At 33.2% G+C, this 21138-nt stretch overlaps 2 protein-coding genes across 3 annotated transcripts; one reads left to right on the forward strand and one right to left on the reverse strand.

Annotated features, from left to right (window-relative positions):
- The first annotated feature begins 2793 nt into the window (after positions 1-2793).
- LOC133700035 (uncharacterized) lies at positions 2794-4684 on the forward strand. Its single transcript, XM_062123599.1, has 4 exons — positions 2794-3088; positions 3502-3825; positions 3987-4103; positions 4196-4684. The coding sequence occupies exons 1-4, from the start codon at positions 3086-3088 to the stop codon at positions 4499-4501; spliced, it is 750 nt and encodes a 249-aa protein (XP_061979583.1). The 5' UTR covers positions 2794-3085; the 3' UTR covers positions 4502-4684.
- A 3055-nt stretch (positions 4685-7739) lies between these two features.
- Positions 7740-18777, reverse strand: LOC133699636 (uncharacterized). Of its 2 annotated transcripts, XM_062122974.1 has the most exons (15): positions 18448-18774; positions 17399-17804; positions 17081-17258; positions 16833-16972; positions 14739-15618; positions 14456-14556; positions 14125-14269; positions 13973-14041; positions 13788-13833; positions 12767-13242; positions 11632-11711; positions 10956-11091; positions 9977-10166; positions 8484-8566; positions 7740-8369 (listed from the first exon to the last, which is right to left on the reverse strand). In XM_062122974.1, exons 1-15 carry the CDS (start codon positions 18545-18547, stop codon positions 8247-8249), a joined length of 3153 nt encoding a protein of 1050 aa, XP_061978958.1. In that variant the 5' UTR covers positions 18548-18774; the 3' UTR covers positions 7740-8246. The 2 variants fall into 2 exon arrangements, 1 of the variants encoding a protein (XP_061978958.1); XR_009843306.1 differs by lacking the exons at positions 7740-8369; positions 8484-8566 and having other exon boundaries at positions 10026-10166; positions 10956-11096; positions 18448-18777.
- Positions 18778-21138: the final 2361 nt, after the last annotated feature.

Consider the following 21138-nt stretch of genomic DNA (forward strand, 5'->3'; position numbering starts at 1 on the left):
TTATAATTATAATTTTTTTATTTTTTTTATGAGGTTATCACGATTTTATCACTCAAATCACGGGTTAGGTTAGTTAACTCGAGTTTTTTTTTTTAGCTGATTTTTTTAATTTTATTTTTAATATTAAGTTGATTAGAAATAAAATTTTATTAATTTATTTTGATTTACATTTTATAAAATTATCCTAGATTAATGAACCGGGTCGTAAATTTGATTAGTTAACCGGATTGACCGGCTATAAAATCTTCATTTTAATCAAATTAATATCCAAAATAATTTAAAAATAAATTCAAACTACAGCAAGCCTTAAATCAATCAGTTACCGAATCAATTTACCGAATAAAATAAGATTTAATAACTATGTGATAGCAACATCGAACAGTGAACAGATTGTCATACGTGGAGTGGGAACAGCAATGTGTACTTTGACAACTGCCTAATGTGCATTTAAGTGGCATTTACCAACCGACGGAAGATGGATGTCGTGGCTAGTGGCTTTGCCTTCGTATTCCATTCTCCTGCCTTCCAATTCCTCGGGATTTGGGAGTTCTTAATAATAATAATAATAATAAAATTATTATTAAAAATTAAATTTAATAATTTATTTATTTATTCTTTTATAGGGTGATTATAATTTTATAATCTAGGTAGTTAATTTAATAGGTTAATTTAAATTGATTTGAATCGATCTAATACATTGTTATTTTGATATTTAAAAAAGTATTATTATAATTTTTTTAAATTAAACTACATGTTTATCGCTTATTTAGATTATTTTATCAGATCATATTAGATTAATTATCATATATTTTAATTTGTTTTTACACTAAAAAGACTTATTAACAATGCCTGAATAATCATTTTTTATATTTTAAAAAAATTAATCCTACCTACAAGGGCGTGGAATGATTTATTGACCAAACTAATGAGAAATTAAGCCCCATCAACCACCCACCTCCATTGCTTTGGTGGGAGCTCTTAACAATAAATAAAAGCATGCTATTGGCTTCCCTCAAGAAATCTTCCGATTTTTTTTTTTTACCACTTTGTATAAAAGTCGAGCAAGTTGGGTCCATTGCAAAATTTATTTTCAAGAACGGAGAAAAATACTTGTTTCCATTCCATTTTGGTGTCAAAGAGGTAAAGTGACTCGGTTTGGATTTGTAGTTGACTCGGTAGAATCAGAGAGCAAAAACTGAGTCAAGAATGACCCCACAAGTTTCACCATCGGAAAAACCTTGACAGGGTTTCTGTACACGTGTCAATCAAGGGTGAGTAGGGGACCATCAGGGGCCTGCCCTCTTCCAAGTATTGGAGAGAGTTCACCTCAGTTCCTTGTGGGTGGGGAGTTGGTGGAGAAAAGATTACTTTACATCATTTACACTTGGACAAATTGAGAGTGATGGGTCCAACGATTAAGAATTTGTGTGAACATTTTTTTTTATTATTAAATTTACTTTTCAAATTTGATATCCAACATTAATTTAGGACACCTATGATTTTTTATTTGGATTATTTAAAAGTATGATTATGATTGCTTTTTAAAATATTTTTCATGTAAAAATATATTAAAATGATATTTTTTTTATTTTTAAAAAAATTATTTTTAAGATCATTACATCAAAATAATTCAAAATATAAAAAAATTTAATTTAAAATAAAACAAGTTTGAAATTTTTGGAAACACGAGTTGGCCCGCGTTTCCAAGTGCTCTCTACATCATAATGTTTTAATCCTATTTATTTTTTATTTATTTTGAAATTCACATGTGGATGGATATGACAATTTGTATAATTATAAAACTTCTAGTAATTGATCTCCAAGTCTATTTTATGCAATTAATTTCTTATTTGTGACATATTCACAACCGTAATTTCAATTTAGATGTGAGTAATTTCATATCTAAACTAATTTAATCTCACACTTGTATATAATTTAATTTCAAAGTGTTCATCTAGATTTTAAAAATACAAACTTAAAAATGCTTTTTATCCACATAAATAAAAACTAGGTCGATCAACTAATTAATTAAAAAATCAAAGAGTTAAGGTCTATCTAGAGTTAGATTTAAAATGAAATTTATTAAAAAAATTATATAATAAATTCGATCGGTCTAAATTGACCTAACAAGATTATAAATAATAAAATTAAACTCTCAAATTAAAAAAATAATCAAAATAATCTATTTTTAATTATAATACTTATTAAAAATATATTTTACTCTAAAATCAAAAAGTAATTTATGAATTCTCGAATGAAACTTGAGATTCTCAAATTTGATCCCTAATAGACAACTCTATTAGATGACAATAATTTTTATATTTTGTCTATGATATTTGGACTCTTATACATATACACTATCGTCATGAATATTTCACGGTATTTACAAGAAAGCAATCCGTCTGATCCTGAAGACTAGCAGACTCAAATGACCTGAAACCCTACTAGCCAGTGTTTTTTAACCTGGCTTAATTGTCGATTCGATCTAAGATCTAAATCAATTTTAATTTTTTTTTATAAATTAAAATGATATTATTTTAGTAAAATAAAAAAAAAATAAACAATTAATTACAACTAAATCTCGTCGGGTCAGCCGAGTTTTTAACTACCTTTATTTTTCATAAATCCAGCCTAGTTCCAGCCTCAGGTCAGCTGGGTTCTGGGTCGACTCAGCAGACCGGGCCAATTTTAAAACTATGCTACTGACCAACCGAAAACAACTGAAAAGGAAAATGAATGACTGATTAACCGGCTTATCGGAACCCACTTGTAGAAAAAATAGAGACAGGAAAAAGCTTGAACTTGCTTCTAATAACGGTTAAGGGGCAAGATCCACCTGGTTCGCCTGTATAACCGCCTGGCGCGTTTTTTGAAGTCTCCTATGTAACATTGAAAGAAACCCATCAAATATTTTCCCACGTTAAACTTTGCAACATATAATCCCATCTGTGTCCTGTCTTCTTTTCCATGTTCAATTGGTGACCGTTTATCCTCGAACCACGAAGACAAAAATTTGATCAAAGGAATCCTATTGAACCAAGAACACCATTGTCTTTGTTTCGAGAATCATTAATTCATTCGGACCATGGTAGGTCTCCGTTTTTATATATCTTGAATCTCTTTATTTATAATCTTTTTCATATTACGAAATCACATCTTGATTGTTTTTAATGATTGAATTTAGTTACAGAATTTAATGTATAAGATTTTTTAGGGGGAGTGATTTCGGAAGCAATATTCGGTGAAAGTAGTATTTGATCTCATTAGCTGTTAGTTTGCGTTCATGATTGTAACATTGCTTGGTTCGTGCATCCGATTTAATTATATCTCTAGTTATTTCGCATGTCATGCTGTTCTTTCTTCTTCTTCTTCTTCTTCTTTTCTGCTTTGTTATTACCGTATTGAATTTTTCGTTATTATCAATGTTGAATTTAGCAGATCTGTATTTTGTTATCTTTTCTTTGTTAATTTCTGAGTGCACCTTTCTGTTTAATCGTGCAGATGATAAAGACCATGTTGAGGCACAAGATAGCAACACAGATGATAGTTAAAGTGATGGTTATGTTGATGATGATGATGATTGCTATAAATGCTGCCGATACCAATGAAGTTTTCGACCCTTGTTCAGATGCTGTGGTACAAAAGTTCGATGGTTTCACATTCGGTCTAGCATTTTCAGATAAGGATTCTTTCTTTTCCAATCAGGTTCAACTGTCTCCCTGTGATAGTCGTCTAGCCCTGAGTAAAAAAGCACAGCTCGCTGTGTTTAGGCCTCAGGTTGATGAGATTTCTCTGCTTACCATCAACAGCAGTCCTTCCGACCCGGTATGTAATAAGGGGTCTTTGTTTCTGCTGCTACGAATTAGTAATAGTTCTTGAAATTCATGATAATGCTACGATTCTTTCATTGAAACTGCAAGAAAGAAACTTCAATGTGATTTCATATGTGAACTGCAAGAAATGAACAATACGCACAAACTTTTCAGGGCGCGCCTGGACCGCTCGGTAGCTATATGGTAGCATTTGCTGGGAGGATGCATGCAGCAAGATCATTTCCAGTGATGATTTCTGACAATAATACGATCATCACCAGTTTTACTTTGGTAAACTCATTAAACATACTTGTGGCTTTTCCTCTCTGTTATTTTCTGCGCTGCAATAGTAATATTGACACCAGAAAAGTATTGTGTCTCAGGTCCTTGAATTCCAGAAGGGTACCCTTCAAACCTTGTATTGGAAGAAATTTGGATGCCAATCATGCTCCAAGGACTTTGTTTGCCTCGGTGGTGAAGACTGTGCATTACCAATCTCAAAATGTAAGAGTAACGGTGGTGCTAATGATTGTAATCTGAGCATACAATTAACGTTCTCAGGCACTGACAAGAATCTCCAAGCGCTTAATTCGTGGTATGAGGTTTCTAATCTCCGGCAGTACTCGCTGTATGGTCTATATTCCAACCTTCGGGACTCTGTCGTTGGCCACTTTGACAGCCTCTTTTAAGCGCCTATTCCAAGCTAATAGATTACAGCCATCTTATGTAACGATGGGTTGTCAGTGATTCAAAGTAAGAGAAACATACTACTGTTTTTCATATGTTCGTCTATGTAGTATCATACTCATAAGTGAGCAACACAGATTTGGCTAGTTTTATATTCAATAGAAACTTGAGTTTTTCTTGTTCGAGATCTTTAGGAGAACAAGTTTAGCAGGTATGGTTTCGCAATCTAAACTGTATTTTGGGTGTTAGTGATGGATTAGCAGGAAAAAATAGGTATTCCCGTGCATTGCTCCCTCGCGAAAAAATGAGATGCACCTTTACAACTGTTGCGGTGTGGACTGTGTCGAGTGATGAGTTTTTTTTTTTGGATTGAGTAGGGTTTGAAAATATAGATTAATTATAAAATTATGATTTTAAAAATCATGAAGCTGTAACCTAGTATTATAGCCATTAAAAATTTACTAGTTTGTAAGAGTTTAGAAAAGAGAACTAGTTGTGTATAAGAAATACACATCACTTCTTATACGTCTTACCTATAATAAACTGTATTATTGATTGATTGTTTTTTTTTCTAAGTCATGTTTTTATTTGTTGGTCTATTTAAGGTTCAAGAAAAGTCTTTCTTAATAAGAAGGTCTTTATTTTATAGATTTGAAGTAGAACTTTCTCGGTAAGGAATTTTCTACTTCATTAGGTTAAAACTCAATAATTCTAAGAATTAAATTTTAATGATGTATTTATTTTTATTTTTGTCTTTAATACATGTAAATATATTTTACGGTGTAATTTTATACCCCAAATATTTAAGTTTACAATTAATTCTTAACATTTTATTTTTTTCAATTAATTTAATTTAATATTAGAAATATGTATTACATTGTAAAATTCATATTCCAGATACTAATTAAACAAATTATTTTTTATAATGTTTTTAAAATTTTGGTCAAATCATAATAAATAATCACAAACTTGTTATGGTATTTATTAATTAATTTTTTATATTTTTCAATATTTTATAAAATATGCATGAAAATTTCTAGAATTTGACCGCATGCACACAAATAAAACATGTTTTTTGTATTTTTTTAATAAGGAATTTTGGATTATTTGTTTTTGTATTTTCTTAAAATTTCAAAGAAAAACAGGTATATTTAATACGAGTCAATAGATTATAATGTAAATTTACAATCCAAATATTAAATGAAATAATTGAAAAATATATCAGGGATCCATAAATAATTTTAAAATGATCTCTAAATATTTTTTTTAAAAAATTAGAAATCATTCGGGGCTTGTCTGGCAAAATAAAAAAAAAACATCAAAAAAAATTATAAATAATCTATTAAAGCTTGTTTACTAAACATGTTTTAAAAATAAAAAAAAATATTTTTTTATCTCAGCAACATGTATTAGGCTTTGTGGCGTAAAACCCATACCAAAAAACTAGATCCAAAATCAAAAACAAAGAAATAAAGATCAAAAGAAACAAAAACATAAAGAACACAATTAAAGTATCATTACAGACCAGATCACATCAAATTGAAGACAAAAAAAAGATTCATCATGGAAAACTAATGCATAATTAAGCACGAACAACCACAACAAATTCTGATTTTTAACAAATCAAACCCGATATCAAAGAGCCTCACCCAGATATTCAAATCTGCTAAGTAACAATTGATACAAAATAAACTTCAAAGAGTTAAAATAATGGTATAGAACAAGTATATATGAATCTGAGTCTCAACTTAAAACCACAAGTAAAGCTAAAACATTAAAATATGAGAAAACAAAAAAAAAAAGACTTAAGAACATTCAAAGACAAAAACCCATAAATTCATTCCAGACCTGGAAAAGAGCAGAAACCTAGAAATTGCATTCAAACCAAGAAAAAAAAAACCTAAGCCTTGCAACCATAACTTCGACATATTTGCCCCAACTTGCTTGAACCATCCAAAATGACAAGAAACAAGAATCAGAAGAAAAACAAGAAGCAAATCCTATCACCCACATGAAAACCAAAATTGCATAACATTGTTTCATTGATTATTCCTTCTTATAACCACAAACATCATGTTTATAACTCAAATAAGCCCAGCCAACCACCAAAATAGTCTAAGATCAGCAAAATTTTTAACTCAACTTGATCTTCTTTTCAGAACCGCCTGCTAAGGAACGACGACTCTCAATGTCATCCCCTGTAAAGGTAATGTCCTATCACTATATCGCTTTCTTACTGCTTCAATGCATGCTCAGTGCTCCACAGAACAAGGCTTAACTCCATTGAACATGGTAATGGCAGTAGTCTGGTTCAGCCACAAATAATTTTTCTCTGTTCTCAATCTTTGCCGCCATTTTTTTTCCAAGTCATTCATGTTCCATCCACAATTTACTGTTGTTTTCCTTCTCTTTTCCTTGTTGGAATAAGGTTGTGACTTCTTGATTATGAAAACATGCAATTTCCCCACTGACTCACCAAAAGAGTCACTTGCCGTGATTTCCCACTTGATTAATTGGCCTAGCACGGATAAACCTCTTCTGCCAGTGCTCAGAATGGCTAAGCTGCTTCCTTTTTATTTCTATGTTGCTTCTAATTTCTCTTCTCTATGATTGATTTTATGTTGTTTCAAGGTGTCTCTTCACTCTCACTTATTAGCTCCTGTGATTAAAGTTCAGCTCTTCTCCCCAAACCCTTGCGCACCCCTTTATGCGTTGATGCTGGCTTATTTATTCTGTTTTTTTCACAGCTGCTTGTCTTGCTTATTTTTTTAAGTTTTTCCCATCTCTTCCCACCATTGTTAGAAATGTTTTGCTTTCGAGATCACACTGCAAATGTTCCATAAAGTGATTGCATGATTTTCTCAGTTGTTATCGGCCTTCCCCCAACCCATCCCTTGCGTTTGAGAAGGGCATCATATGCTACGCTATATGAAACATTTTTTCTTATTCGCTCATTCTCTTTCTTTATTTGATTCAGCACATCCTGTAGGTTTTCGATTTCTTATATACGTGAACATGTTTTTTTTCCACCCTGCAATCGACACTAGCAAATTCCTTCGACTCTAGGAGGACTAGCTGCTTTTGATGAGTCGATACACGCTTTTACAAAGCCGCAAATGAAGTGGTTGCACTGGTCCGGGATCTTTTCAATGTTACTGGTTATTCACTCATTTTCTTTTATATTCTTCTCACTGGATTTTCCTTGGCGGGCAACACTTAGCAAATGTGGGCACATGCGTGTGAAGGAGAAGAGGAGAGAAATTTTATTGACTCGCAATCACGTGACACGGGGAAGAACCAATTTGGGGTAAAATAATCTATCACAAAAAATCAATTGCAAGATCTGCGACAGCACAAAATCCCCGTGCGTGACAAGGGGTACTGCTTGAATTAGCAGGAAACTATACACAAAAAAGCATCACCATCCTCTATACAAGCTCTAATTTTCAACTTCTGTGCAATTTGATTATTCGCCGGGTACAGCTAATGGCCACGGTCCGAGAGAATTCAATATATCACCAGTCCTGTTTGGCATTCGTAATACCTCACCTGATTGTTCTTGTGAACAAAATGAATATGATGGGCAAACCGAATGGAATCATGTAATCTGGTGATCCTTGGAAGTGGCTGTGATATTTTTAATTTCATCATAGCTGGTACAAATAATCAACCGTCTTCGTAGCGATGAAGCCAAGAATGTGCTGTGCAGGTGGAGCACGGCGTAGTAGTGATTAAACCAAGAATTTGCTATGCGGGTGGAGCACGCATCTTCTCGTTGAGACCCAGCAAAAGATCCCGGAGCTCAGGGAAAACTGATATAACTAATAGTTCAAGTATTCCATATGCAAGCTGCTTCACACAGATAGTAGACTGCAACTCAAAAAAAAATCATATCAGTCAGTTCAAAATAGCATGACAGCAAACAAAATTCATGGGGGGGAAAAACATCGAAATGATTAACATAAAAAGTACAGAGGACTGTACCTGAGTGAAATAGAAAATGTCTCTTGCACAGCGCTTGTACTGTTTATTTCCAATCAAGCTGACTAAAGTTGCAGGAGCTCCATCTGACAAAAGGGAAAATTTTGTAACTATGTTCTTGATAAATGTAGTCAAGAACTCAACTCTAGATTTCTGAAGCGAAGAGTCTGTTCATCCAAAATTGGAAGACAAGATCTCCACCCTCAACTTATACCTTTGGTATCCAAACAATGAAAGTTCCAACAAACTATTGCCAACAAAATCAGACAAACACAGCTTTCTATGACTTGCTTTTGTTGAAAATAGAAACATGTAGCCAAACATGCATGCAACTTTTACTCTCTTGAGAAATGGAGTGAGGAATGAGAGGACAAATTTCTGTTTTCCAACCTGTTTATATTAAAACTAGTTTGCATGTTCGTGCTAAGCTATAGGTTGGATAAAAAAATCCAAAAACTTTTTCAATGCGGGAAACTATTTGGCATTGTTATTAAACCCGGCCTAGTGATCAACCTCGGAACCTCCCTTCCCGAATCTTTTCCTAGCCCTCGGTTTAAAAATTAAACCGTGTTAAAGCTATTTCGACGTGATTCAATTAACTTAACGGGTCCAAAGACAACCCAAAAGACATGTAAAAAACATGGTTTAGTTTAAAGAAAAATCAACATGACACCTTTTAAAATATATATATATCAAGAAGGCGATATAATAAATCGGCCTGGGTTTTGCTGCTTAACCTGCCAAACCTGTGACCCAGGTCATAGACTCCACTAGGTTTGATAACTTTGTTTTTATCTTAACTATTTTTTACTTAGTTATACGATAACAAAAAGATAGTTCTTTTTTTGCTGCTTAACCCGTCAACCCCGTGACCCATGTCATAGACTCCACTAGATTTGATAACTTTGTTTTTATCTTAACTATTTTTTACTTAGTTATACGATAACAAAAAGATAGTTCTTTGTTTGAAACTACAATAACATCGCAGAAAACAAACCGAAATAAATTATGAATATCAATTCAAAATCAACTAAATATTGAAAGACAAAATAAAAAAAATTGAATACAAACTCAATGTTGAACGATAAAATTAAAAAAAAAGGAATGAAAATGAAAGAACAAAAAAAAAAGGAAATGAAAAAAAAAATGAGAGACCCAAGTGAGTTAAAACCTAACTTTATTAGTTAAAGTAAGTACAATAATCTAGCACTTTCCTAATTTTCTTAACCACTATTTTCATCCGCCCTTCATGTTGTACCAAACATGCTATTAGAAATGGACTTGTGTGTCCAAGTATCACATGACTACCAATATAGAAAAAAAAAAAAAACAAGTCAATGTTATTAGAACAAAATAAATAAATAAATAAAACCATTCGGAAATTTCTCAAAGAGCTGACGATCAACAAATCCATGGTGACAATGAGGCCAAACTCAAGACCAGTAAAAGGACCTCAAATTATATAAGCATCAATGGTTTAAGAAAACTATACTCACCAAAGAGCATTTTTTTGATATCACTCGCTCTACAAGCAGCCTCAAGTTGTTCCTCGAATGAACCCTTATTAGAGACCTTACTGCCACTCAGTTGGCTAATCTGAAAAGGTATGAGATTTAGTTGGTCATCGTCAACTTTGCTTTGTGCAACCCTTGCTCTCGTAAAGAACATGCCATTTGGCCAGAGAATCTGAAAGTATTTCATCATAAGAAAATAACATAATTTAACAGTCAGTCAGTCTAATCAAGATCAACAAGAGAGCAACAGAACTATAGTCCAGTTCACAATTTATTTTTTTTAAAAAAACTGTCTCAATCGATTCATCTCAACATCAGACGATGCCTTGATGAGGGCTAACCACACAAACCCGGATAAGGCATTAACTAACATGTAGTCAGACCAGTGACAAAGCACCACTGTGGAATTAAACTTAACAGAAACACAACCTAATTCAGATAGCCACATCTATGCTTTACTTTTGGATGGCTTTAACATGTTCCCTATCAAACAGAAGTGTAATCCTGCCTCGGCAACTTGGAGCACAAACCAATGAAGACTCTTTTTACCAAGTATCAGTCGCATGTGTTCGGCAACAGTTTAGGCACCCAGAATCTTTGTTACAATTTAATTTACAATTAGGTCTCAGGGATGCAACAAGCATGGCAGCAAAAAACACATTGGCACTCCTAAGATAGCCCTCATCAGGCTTATGCTGTAAAGCTGGTTGCCCAAATAAGCCCGAAGCTAGCCTAGAGTAACCTTGAAAACTTTAATAGCCAATCATATACACCTCTCTCATTACTTGAAAACTTGAAGATGGCAGGAATTAACGGGCATCATGCCAAGAAATTTTTTTTTATATCAAACACGTACACAGTTGGGAAAAGATCTGTGCAGTAAACTTAATGAAGTACACAGTTGGGAAAAGATCTGTGCAGTAAGCTTAATGAAGAGACAAAAAATTGGTTCAGTTCTTACATCTTGCACCCATTGAATCCCAAAAGCAATAGTGTCCTCCTTCCGAAGCCAGTAAATATGCCTCAAAAGCCAGTCATCGATAGCATCTTCCATTACTAACTGCAGTATTTGCTTTGATATCCAAAAGACCTGTCTTCTGTGCTAATAAAGATGATCACATGTGAAAAACTGACCAATAGTAGCACAATAACCAGAAAAACAGGTTCTGGAAGATTATTCATACCATGAAAGGGAGAAAGATTATATTATATTTAGGTAAAACAACTTTTCACAGAAAAACCATCGAGCATTGAAATTTCATTAAATGTAACCTTCTGGAATTCACCAAATATCCACTTAAATTTCCTAGCTCAAATAAATCGAGGATAACCAAACTTCATTGGAGACATAAGTTCAATGAAGACAATCGCACAAACTCAGCTTAGGAATGTCTCAAATTTTTCAAATGGAATACAATTTGAGATTCTTTCCCAAATTCCAGTCCATGCATGGAAGATCTTCTATAGCTAAAGCCTTAATTATGACATGGTTATTATATATTTCATCGAATTCTTATCTTCCACAGTTTGGTGCATCATGCACAAATATATGGTAGGGAGAAAGGACAAGGGTTGCTATAAATAGCATACACACCACTTCCTAGAAATAAATGAACTAATGAGAAAAATTAGCTCACCTCAGCCAGCCTCTTCTTTTAAGCTGAAACACCTTATCGACTAGATTTAGCAGAGGTACACTTACATTAGAAGGAGTCCACTGCAAAAATACCAAAGTCAAACTTCCCTAGGCTGTGAATTAGAACAAGCTTCAGAAATCAAGAGGCAAACTAAACATTTTAAGAAAAGGAATGTCTCATCTGAACACTGTGACATGACTGCAATGTCTGACATCATCATTCATAAAATACAGATTCAGTATTGCAGTTATTTTACTCGATTCCCATGTCCCTAACCCAAAAAATTTCCACCTCTAGCAACATACTCCTTTAGGTTGTGATGTCTCAGTGCCCTTGTCCGACTGTATCGAACAAGTTTAATCCTACATCTGCCCTTTTCTATCTTAATACTATTTAATCTTGCTATCCTCAACTCCTGGAACCAATTTTTATATATTTGATTTTTTTTTAACAATGTAAACTCCTCGAAGACCTCCATTACTACTAATAGATCTCATAAAATGCTCATTCAGCTTTAAATCAATAATCAACAACCTCAACAATTTTTAACATGAAGCTGATCATTCAATCTGTTTAGGTTTGACAGGTTTGATGTATCTTTAGCTAATCTACCTGGACAGTTTTAACCCTAGATCACAAGTTTCTTCGATTGAAAGTGTCCAAAACAAAAAAAGTTCATTAGCAAAATTACAAACTCAGCTGACCAATGATATAAAACATTTGGGAGACAGAAATCTTCTACCAAAAATGCAAGAAATATTTCAAACCTGGGGAGTAGAAGGTGGTACTCTATATGTTTATAAGATTCTTGTGTGTGGTTTATTGAGAAGGAACTTTGTTTATAAGATTCTTGTGTGTGGTTTATTGAGAAGGAACTTGGCCAAACTAACCGTTGTTACCAAACTAAATGAAGTCAGCTAAATGAATCACCTAGTCTTGAAAAGGCAATGCTTATTTTAACTTGTAGGAAAATAGTAAAGTGAAACAGCAAATCTACAAGAAGAAACTATTATTATGCTCTATCAACTTAATCAGGTAATTTGTGATGCCCCAAGCCCAAATTATCTTTGCAGCAAAAGGTCATGAGCCATGAAAAAAATGAGAGATAAATTAGAGATAACCAAACTTAAAATACCTCGGGTGGCATTCCGACTGGATCATTCATATGACTGGAAGCTACTGCAGAGTTTGCTACAGAAAACACGCCATGGTTAATCCTTTCACTTTTCTCCTCTAATACAGGTTTTTTCTCTAAACCTAAGGCCCGCGACTCCTCATCATGTTTAAACACCAGAGGAGGAAAACCCTTTGCATTCAATTCATTAACTGAATGACAACCACTGGCTTCTGCAGTAGATCCAACTCCCTTCTGGTCATGGCTTCCTTGATTATGACATTCTTCAGTTTCAGAATAGCTGTTTGCAGTTTCTAAAGTATCCTGCCTTGAGACATGTTTATTCACATCATCCAAATGCCAGGACAAGTTCCTGTTGTAGATTGAGGAATTGGTTTCATCAAATGGGGAAGTTGAACCAACAACTTTACGCATAAAGCCATCTGAAACATCTTTGAATTGCCGCACAATATCATCCACAGCATCATCCACATTGACTGTCAAGTTAAATTACATAATTAAATGAGGAAAATTTTTTAGCAGAGGGGATAGACAAGAAACAATACTCATAGCTTTCACTCAGGATCCACAGCATTAAACTAACAGTAACTGAGATGATTTTGCTATTCACAGGTTGAAAGGGTTATAGAGGTCTTCAATAAATGGCTCTCTTCAAAACTGAACTACTTGTTTGCAAAATAGGGGTCAAAGCACATGTTCTGTAGCATATCCTCAAGTTGATGGACAATAAAAACAAAACAAACAAAAGATTCAATTTAAGACGAGAAATTTGATGTGCACCAAGATACACATAGTCTTCAAACAATTCAGACATGACGTGTATAAGCCAAAGGAAGCAAGGCCTCTCTCAAAAATAGGAAAACCAAGGTCCCAAGAAATTCTCTATGGCAAGCGTGCATTTGTGAGAGAGAGACAATGAGAGAGAGAGAGAAACCATATAAACAAGATGGTGCTTAGCAGCGAAATTGTACTTTCAATAAGAAGTTAGGATGAAGCAACAAAGAAGAACACACCCACATACCTGCCAGGGTTCTCATGACTGAGGAAGATTTCGCAAAAGAATAATTCTTCAAGGGGGGGAAACAGAAAAAAAGAAATTCAGAGTCATTTAATTTAACAAATGGAAGTGTAAAAAAGAAAAAAAGGGGTACAATACGTTCAGCTAAATTCTACAGAAACAAATTTCAGTTTCCACAGAATCCGTACCTTTGAGGAAATGCTTAAGAAATCCCAAACTTCATGCTGCTCCGCAACGTTTGCTATAGACATGAGATCCTGGGAATGCAACATGATTAAAGAAGCAGAAAAATGAAATAAGCATTCTAAATAAGAAATTCAGAGCACAGATTAGACAATACTTGAATATATTTATCAAGCTGAATACAGCGTTGATGAACAAAAGCATCTTCAGTGCTTGATGAGAATATCCTTTTGGGAGGTAAGTGCAATGTGTAATTTGGGATCTCTTTCAGATGTTTATGCAATCTCTCAAAATTCCTGTATCTGCAGAAGAGGATGGAAATTGATGCAAAAGCAAAATAGCTTCAAGTTATCTAGAAACTTCGAGAACTTTCACAGAAATAACATCAATGCAGTAAATATGAAGAATAGTAAATGGAGTGGATCAAGAAAAAGCAAAACTTTTAGTAAAACTAGCAGCCTTAAGTCATCTTTAGATGAGAAGCAAACCTTCTTTTCACAAACCAAGTTCTGTTTTCTGCATCTGTCACTGCTATTGAGTAAACTGCAAAAGATTTTGACCCAAGTTTCTCAAAGTATGCTCCCATGACCTGTAATGACATGGATATGCAAGGTGTAAAATAAATGAATTAGATTCAAGTATGATGACTGGTAAAGAGCAAGGCCCAAGAAGAAGCTCTAATGTAAATCCCTTATTGCACAAAGAATCCAGAGATAATTTAATTGTTCCAAAATCTGTATGGCTCACAGTGACTCAGAAAAGAAAACGCACCCGACACTTCAGCTTCTTGGGACTGTGACGTCCCTCGCTACTAACTACCATGTTTGAGACCTTAACAGCATGATCTGGACTCCTACGAAAATCTGGGCTATAAAATTCTGAGATAATGGATCCCCCTCCATCTCCCATAAATGCATTATTTTTATCAGGCAGGGCTTCTAGAGCAGAGGTGCTATTGGATCTCTTAAGTCCACCTCTTTTTTCATTCAAAGAGAGATTGCCGGCATTCTCCAATTCACCACCAACATGTGCGCCTTCAAAAGACAATTCCTGGCTGCCATCCTGAGTAGACTGTCTCCCATCTTTGTTCTCATGACTTGTTAAAGTATCTAGATTCAATCTAGGTGTTAGGCGCCCTATAGCTTTCCCATCCATTTCTTTAAAGATTACATTGGTATTCATCAGCATATCTTTTCCTAAATTAGAATCAGTTGCAATGCTTGTAACTAAACTCTTTGCCATTGATTGCTGAACCCCTGCTTTAACTTTTTTTTTCTCTTTCATTTTATAGTTTCTTCCTTTCGTCCACATATTTTCGAGATTTTCAGGTGTAAGAATTTCAGTTCTTCTCTGGGTCGCCACCTCTAGCATTCGTGCCCACTCTGCAGGATGTGGCTGCATATGGTCTTGTTGTGAGTCATAATCCAAGTACATTTCTCCGCGATCATCAATTTTAGAAAAAGTTTGATCTGTTCCTTGATAGTCTCTTTTGTTGTCAACAATTCCAGTCCTTTGACTATTTGCAGAAGGATCTTTTCTCAAGGTAGAGTCAGCATTATGCACACTCTCTGCAGGTTGATCACCAACAGTATCTTTTGGACTATCATCTTTAATGGAAAGTAAAATCAATTCAAGTACCTCATTGATATACCTGGTCACATAAAGCATAACTATATGATTCAGTATACAGAGGTATACATTAACATTAAAGAGTTCCAAAAATTTATCTAATCCGCACAATATTACATACAAAAAAAGAAAAACACAAGCAATCATAACATGTTTGCAGATAACACACCAATCAGGATGGTCATAGCAACATATACTTTGAAAACTAATCAACTCATGAAAGATGAATCATTTGGTGGAGGATAGCAGCTGATGACCACTTCTTCAATCATACAGTCCAACCAGCAACAATGGTTGATAATATAGCTTGTTAGGAGAGAGTTTAAAAAAAAAAGATCCAATTTTTCATTATTATAATTCATATTACTTCTTTCCTATGACCTCCAAATTGATGCAGGATCTTCAATTACAGCACCCTAGTACTATGGCTTACAAGTTGTGACAGATTTGATAGGTTGGAAAATGGAAAATAGGGGACAGGTTGTGTTTTAGAGGAGTAACATGAAGGAGCTAAGGATCAAGTAGGTTTAAGAAAAAGAAAACAAACCTAGCATCACACTAGGCTCCTATAAATAACTCCTAGGAATTCTTAGGCATCACACCTCATTTTCATCTTTGGTAAACTACCAAGTGCTAAAGTCATAGTAATCCTCCTTTTCAATATGAAGATGGCTCATTTATCTCTTGATGTTTATCTCTAACCTTGAAGGCTGAAAAATCTCAATTCATTCACTTCAAATAATTCTCCAAAAGTGGGGATTACAACCAATATAGGCTAATAAGGAGGTGCCTAGGGAGGCGCACCATAGCTAGTGCTAGTTAGCAAGTCACTTCCTTAATGGTTAATAAGTTGACTGGTAAACTTTACAAATCACAAAATACACCTGCAAATTACAGAACTGCCCCTGACAGTTAGACCCCCTAAATTCTGTTCTATTTACCTGGTAAAACTGTCTAGGTTACTCCAATTCGGACCAAGCCAAATAGACATGCTTATAGAAATAGATTTTCCCCTTCTTTTATAAACTTTCCAGGTGCTATTTGCATCACAAATATTAGGAGGCAAGTGCACACATTCTTAGACTGTGGCCTTGAGCAAAGCAACACCATTTACGTTTAATTCTAATTTTCCTCTAGTTCTAATGTTGCACCTAAAATAATTTCAATTCTTTAGAAGATTAGCATCAATAAGGAAAAAAAGACCTAAAACCAAGACCAAGTACTCTGTATACTTACACAGGGCTTGCAAGATTCATAAGAGGTTGCATTACCAAGCAAGTTACAATCTCTCGAGCGATAGTCCGAACCAGCGGACATTGAGCTTCACGAGGTCTTAGTACTATAGCTAAAACTCCACCAATCAATCGTTGAAGAACCTTTTTGGAAGAGGAAAATGGGAAGCAAAAGAAAAGGAGATCATTAAAAAACAATGAAGAAGGTGCATACAAAAGCAGGAAAAAAAAATTGGAACACTCCACTCACACCTTGTACTCACTCTCGAGAGATATCAATGCAGGATGAAGCTCCTTAGAAGCCATTAGATGGTGTTTCAACCTTTCATCTCTCTCTTCAGTAGAAAGAGTTGCCATCACGTCGGCTCCTATAGCTGCTTGATTTCTTCTAAAGAGGTCTAAGTGATCCCCTATTAAATCAACCAAATCCCTGCAACACCAGACAGTCTTTCATTCCGATGTTTTCACACGTAAAGCTTATAAATGACTATTTAACTATGAAAAGTTTCTTGAAAACTTGTGTGACCTATTTCATTTTAGAAAGGATATTATAGGATGAAAAAAAATTACCTAGTTAGCAAGTCAATAAGATTTATCTCTTTAGCCCTTCCAGATACCTCACCAAGAGCATCCATGATTACCGACCGTATCAGCTCAGGTGCCTCCCTATCTGGTGTAATTTCTGAATACCATAGGTCTACCACAAAATCCTTCAATATCTTATCGATGAAACCACCAATTGCAGCCTCAACAACTGGAGAATCAATTTTCCTCTTCCACTTTGGTGCCGGTGGCACAGAAGAAAGTCGTGAGTCATTCTTAGACAACTGTTTCTTCTCCAAATGTGACAAATAAGACTGCCGACGAACTGACTGGCGCGCTTTCCAGCTGAACTCCACTTCATTAGACAAAATTCTTAGTGCAGACACAATGAGAATTGATATGGGTAGATTCATCCACATTGATGAACTTGTATCTGTAATGAATTGCAATGATTACCATAAATAAATAAATAACATTATATTGAGTAATTATTTATATTGGATAATTATCATCACCGTTGTTTGGTTCCTAACGAAAGCACACCAAAGCTGCAACATGCACATAAATAAAAATATTTATTTGAAGCAACAAATCTATCATTGACGTGGACTCTATCAATGGATCAACTTCATGCCACTTAAACTTCCATTTATAATTAACCTCAACTGATGTAATTTCATCAATTTTTAATAAAAAGAATCAAGATTTTGGTTTTCTAAAGAGTCCTTAATTTTCATAGGCAACCAAAGCATAATTAGGTGGGGAAAAAATTTCAAAAATTACATAAAAATCGTAACTACCCTGCCTTGATTAAAACTAAGTACCAAATAATAATAATTAAAATCTTTCATCTTGAAAGAAAAAAAAATACTCCTGATCAGTTAATAATCACCGACGCAGTGGTGATAGCAAGTTCCATAAAACGTTAACCCTAGCTCTATTGATACAATACAAAACGCAAATTCACTGATTAATCAATCAAAAAATCAAAGAAATTGAACCTTCAAAACGAGCTTCACTAGCACTGTACAGAATCAAGAAATAGATAAGGAAAGCAAAAGGAATCGAGAACTTACGAGATAAGAAGTAAGTGACGGAAAAGATACAAAGACACCACCAAACCGTTCGAAGTTTAGCTTCTTCAATCAGATCATGTACCGTCTCCATAGCCTTCATTTTTCTTCGGTCTCCTAAACCTCAGAATTTCTCAATTTCTCTCGCGATCAAAAAAGAAAATGAGGATCGAGAGGAACTGAAGGGAATTTGATTTTTATGCAACTGGGAGAAAAATAAAGAAAATTGCGTGTTTTTAATTTATTTTCTACATGGAGGGAGAGGGAGAGGGAGAGGGAGAGTATACTTTGTGTACGTGGAGAAAGATGCTGGTGCTTTCTCCACATTGATCTTCACAGTTGCCACGTCGGAAAACAACGGAGAGAAAAATAAAGACAAAACACGACGTCAAAACATTAACCAATTACTTAATTAACAGAAAGTGCCGTGTGGGAAACCAATGTAACAGTTTTTACCCTTTATCCTCTCGCAATTCATTATGAATTGTAATACTATTTTTTAAAATTTTCAGTTTTGTCCTAAATTTTTTTTGTATCATTGAATTTTTTTTATTCCAAATTAATACTTAATTATTATTTTTCTTTGGAAAGGGTTGGATTTTTCATAAAACAAATGCTTGAAGCATTGTATGTTTTTTTAAAAAAAAAATAACTTTTTTTAAAAAAATTAACACATTGACTGGGTTATTTTTTTAATACCCAGACGCACAAGTTGGGCTATTTTTCTGTATTTTTCTTTTTATATTTGGTTTTAAAAAATTAATGAAATAAATCATTGAACTGAGTTCAGTTCATTAGTTGAGTTATAGATTTAACCAATTAATCCACGACATTTTAACTATTATTTATTTTTATTTGTTTGGTTTAATGATTTTTTTTTCTTCAATTTAAAAAAAATATATAATTTTACTATTTGTTATTGATAATATATTTTTTTATTTAACTCAAACCTAGAATAATGTAATTTTACCATTTTTTTCAATAATCTACTCTTACTATTTCGGCTTTACATGTTTATCATGGCTTTTTTACTTTTTAAAAAATATATTTTATACAAAAAAAATTATAATGCGTTTTATTATCATATAATTAAGATTAAAAAAATTATGTTTTGCTAAATGAAAATAGTATTCTAAAAAACATACCTGTTAAAGAGAACTAAGTACATAATAATTCGTGTTACAGAAATAAATATTTTAATTTTAGTTATTTTTTGATAAATATTGATTTAATTAATTAAATTTATATATAAATATTTTTATTTATAATTGAGAATTTTTTATATTTAAAAATACTTCTTGCATATAACCACCCCGTGGAGGAGACAAAACTAGCTACATCTAAGACTAAAATTTTGCGAGAAAAAAATTTTAAAAAATTGGACCATGCGATATCCAACCCAACACCGAAACAAAGATGTAACTAGCCTTGTATTTAGAAGCTTTGTCAAACATTAATTGTCTGTCAAGGAAAAACACAAAAAAATAAAGGTATCCCCTTTGCCACTTGACCACGTAGCATTAACTTTAACACTTGGCAGAAATTGGTTGGTTTCACTGTTGAACAGTGAAATTAATTTAGTTTTTGTTCAATTTTTTATAACCTGATTATATGGAATTACACTTGAAATTATATAGACAATATCAAATTAAAAGATAAATAACTGAAATTTAAAACACGAATAAAATAAACTACTCACTTTAAATTTACAACAATTTTCATTTTGATCTTAAGATTTATTTTGTTTATTTCTCACTTTTAAAATTAAAAAAAAAAACTAGCTAGAAAACGATGAGAAAAGAGAAAGATATCGATTTCTTCACTTGTCTATGATGAAACTTATTGTTTTTTGTATCAATGGATTTCATTAGATAAAAAAAATTTGAATGTGATTGTTTCGAACTTTCTTTCTATCTAAAAAAATAAATCAAGGTGGACAGAATTTTTTCCCAATATGATTTGGTTTTTTAGACCATTTTCTGTGCTTTTTTTAATTGTCAAATTGATTTTTTTTTATTTTGTTTTAAAGGTGTTTATGAGGCCTTTTTTGGTTAACATAAGTGAAAAAAATTGATTTTTCTAACAAAAAACCATGCTTTAATTTTTCAATCATCATTATGGTGATCAAATTTTAAGCAAAGACAAAAAATACATCATCTCCCTTAATTTTTTTTTTCCAAAATAAAAACAAGGAATGATGATAGATCATATGCCTTTAAAATACAAAAAGGCCCAAGGGTGGAGGCATGGGTTTTGCTTAAAAGCCTAGATCCATACGCTTAAGCTTTTTTTTTTTTTTTTGTTCATTAATCTTGTCCTTTTAATTTCATTCTTTAACCTTTTTTATTATATAATTAAGTAAAATAAAGTTATTAAAAATAATAGAGTCCATGACCCAGACCATGAGTTTAATATATTAAGTCATGAAGCCTAAGTTGATTCATATATTATTGTCTCAATAGTTTTTTAAACAGGATGCCATTTTCTTTTCTTTTTTAAGCATTCGATTTATTTTAAATTGATCTTCATAATATGTTTTGATTTGACTTCTACATGATTTTTTTTATTAAGTTATTACAATCATGCAACTCAAGTAGCGAGTTTGATATGTTAACCCGGATTGATCTAATATCTATCTGCCTCAATATTTATTTAAGAAAAATATCATCTTGATTTTTTTTAAATCCAAACCAC

The sequence above is a fragment of the Populus nigra genome, chromosome 7 (assembly GCF_951802175.1).
Source record: "Populus nigra chromosome 7, ddPopNigr1.1, whole genome shotgun sequence".
Taxonomy (NCBI): domain Eukaryota; kingdom Viridiplantae; phylum Streptophyta; class Magnoliopsida; order Malpighiales; family Salicaceae; genus Populus; species Populus nigra.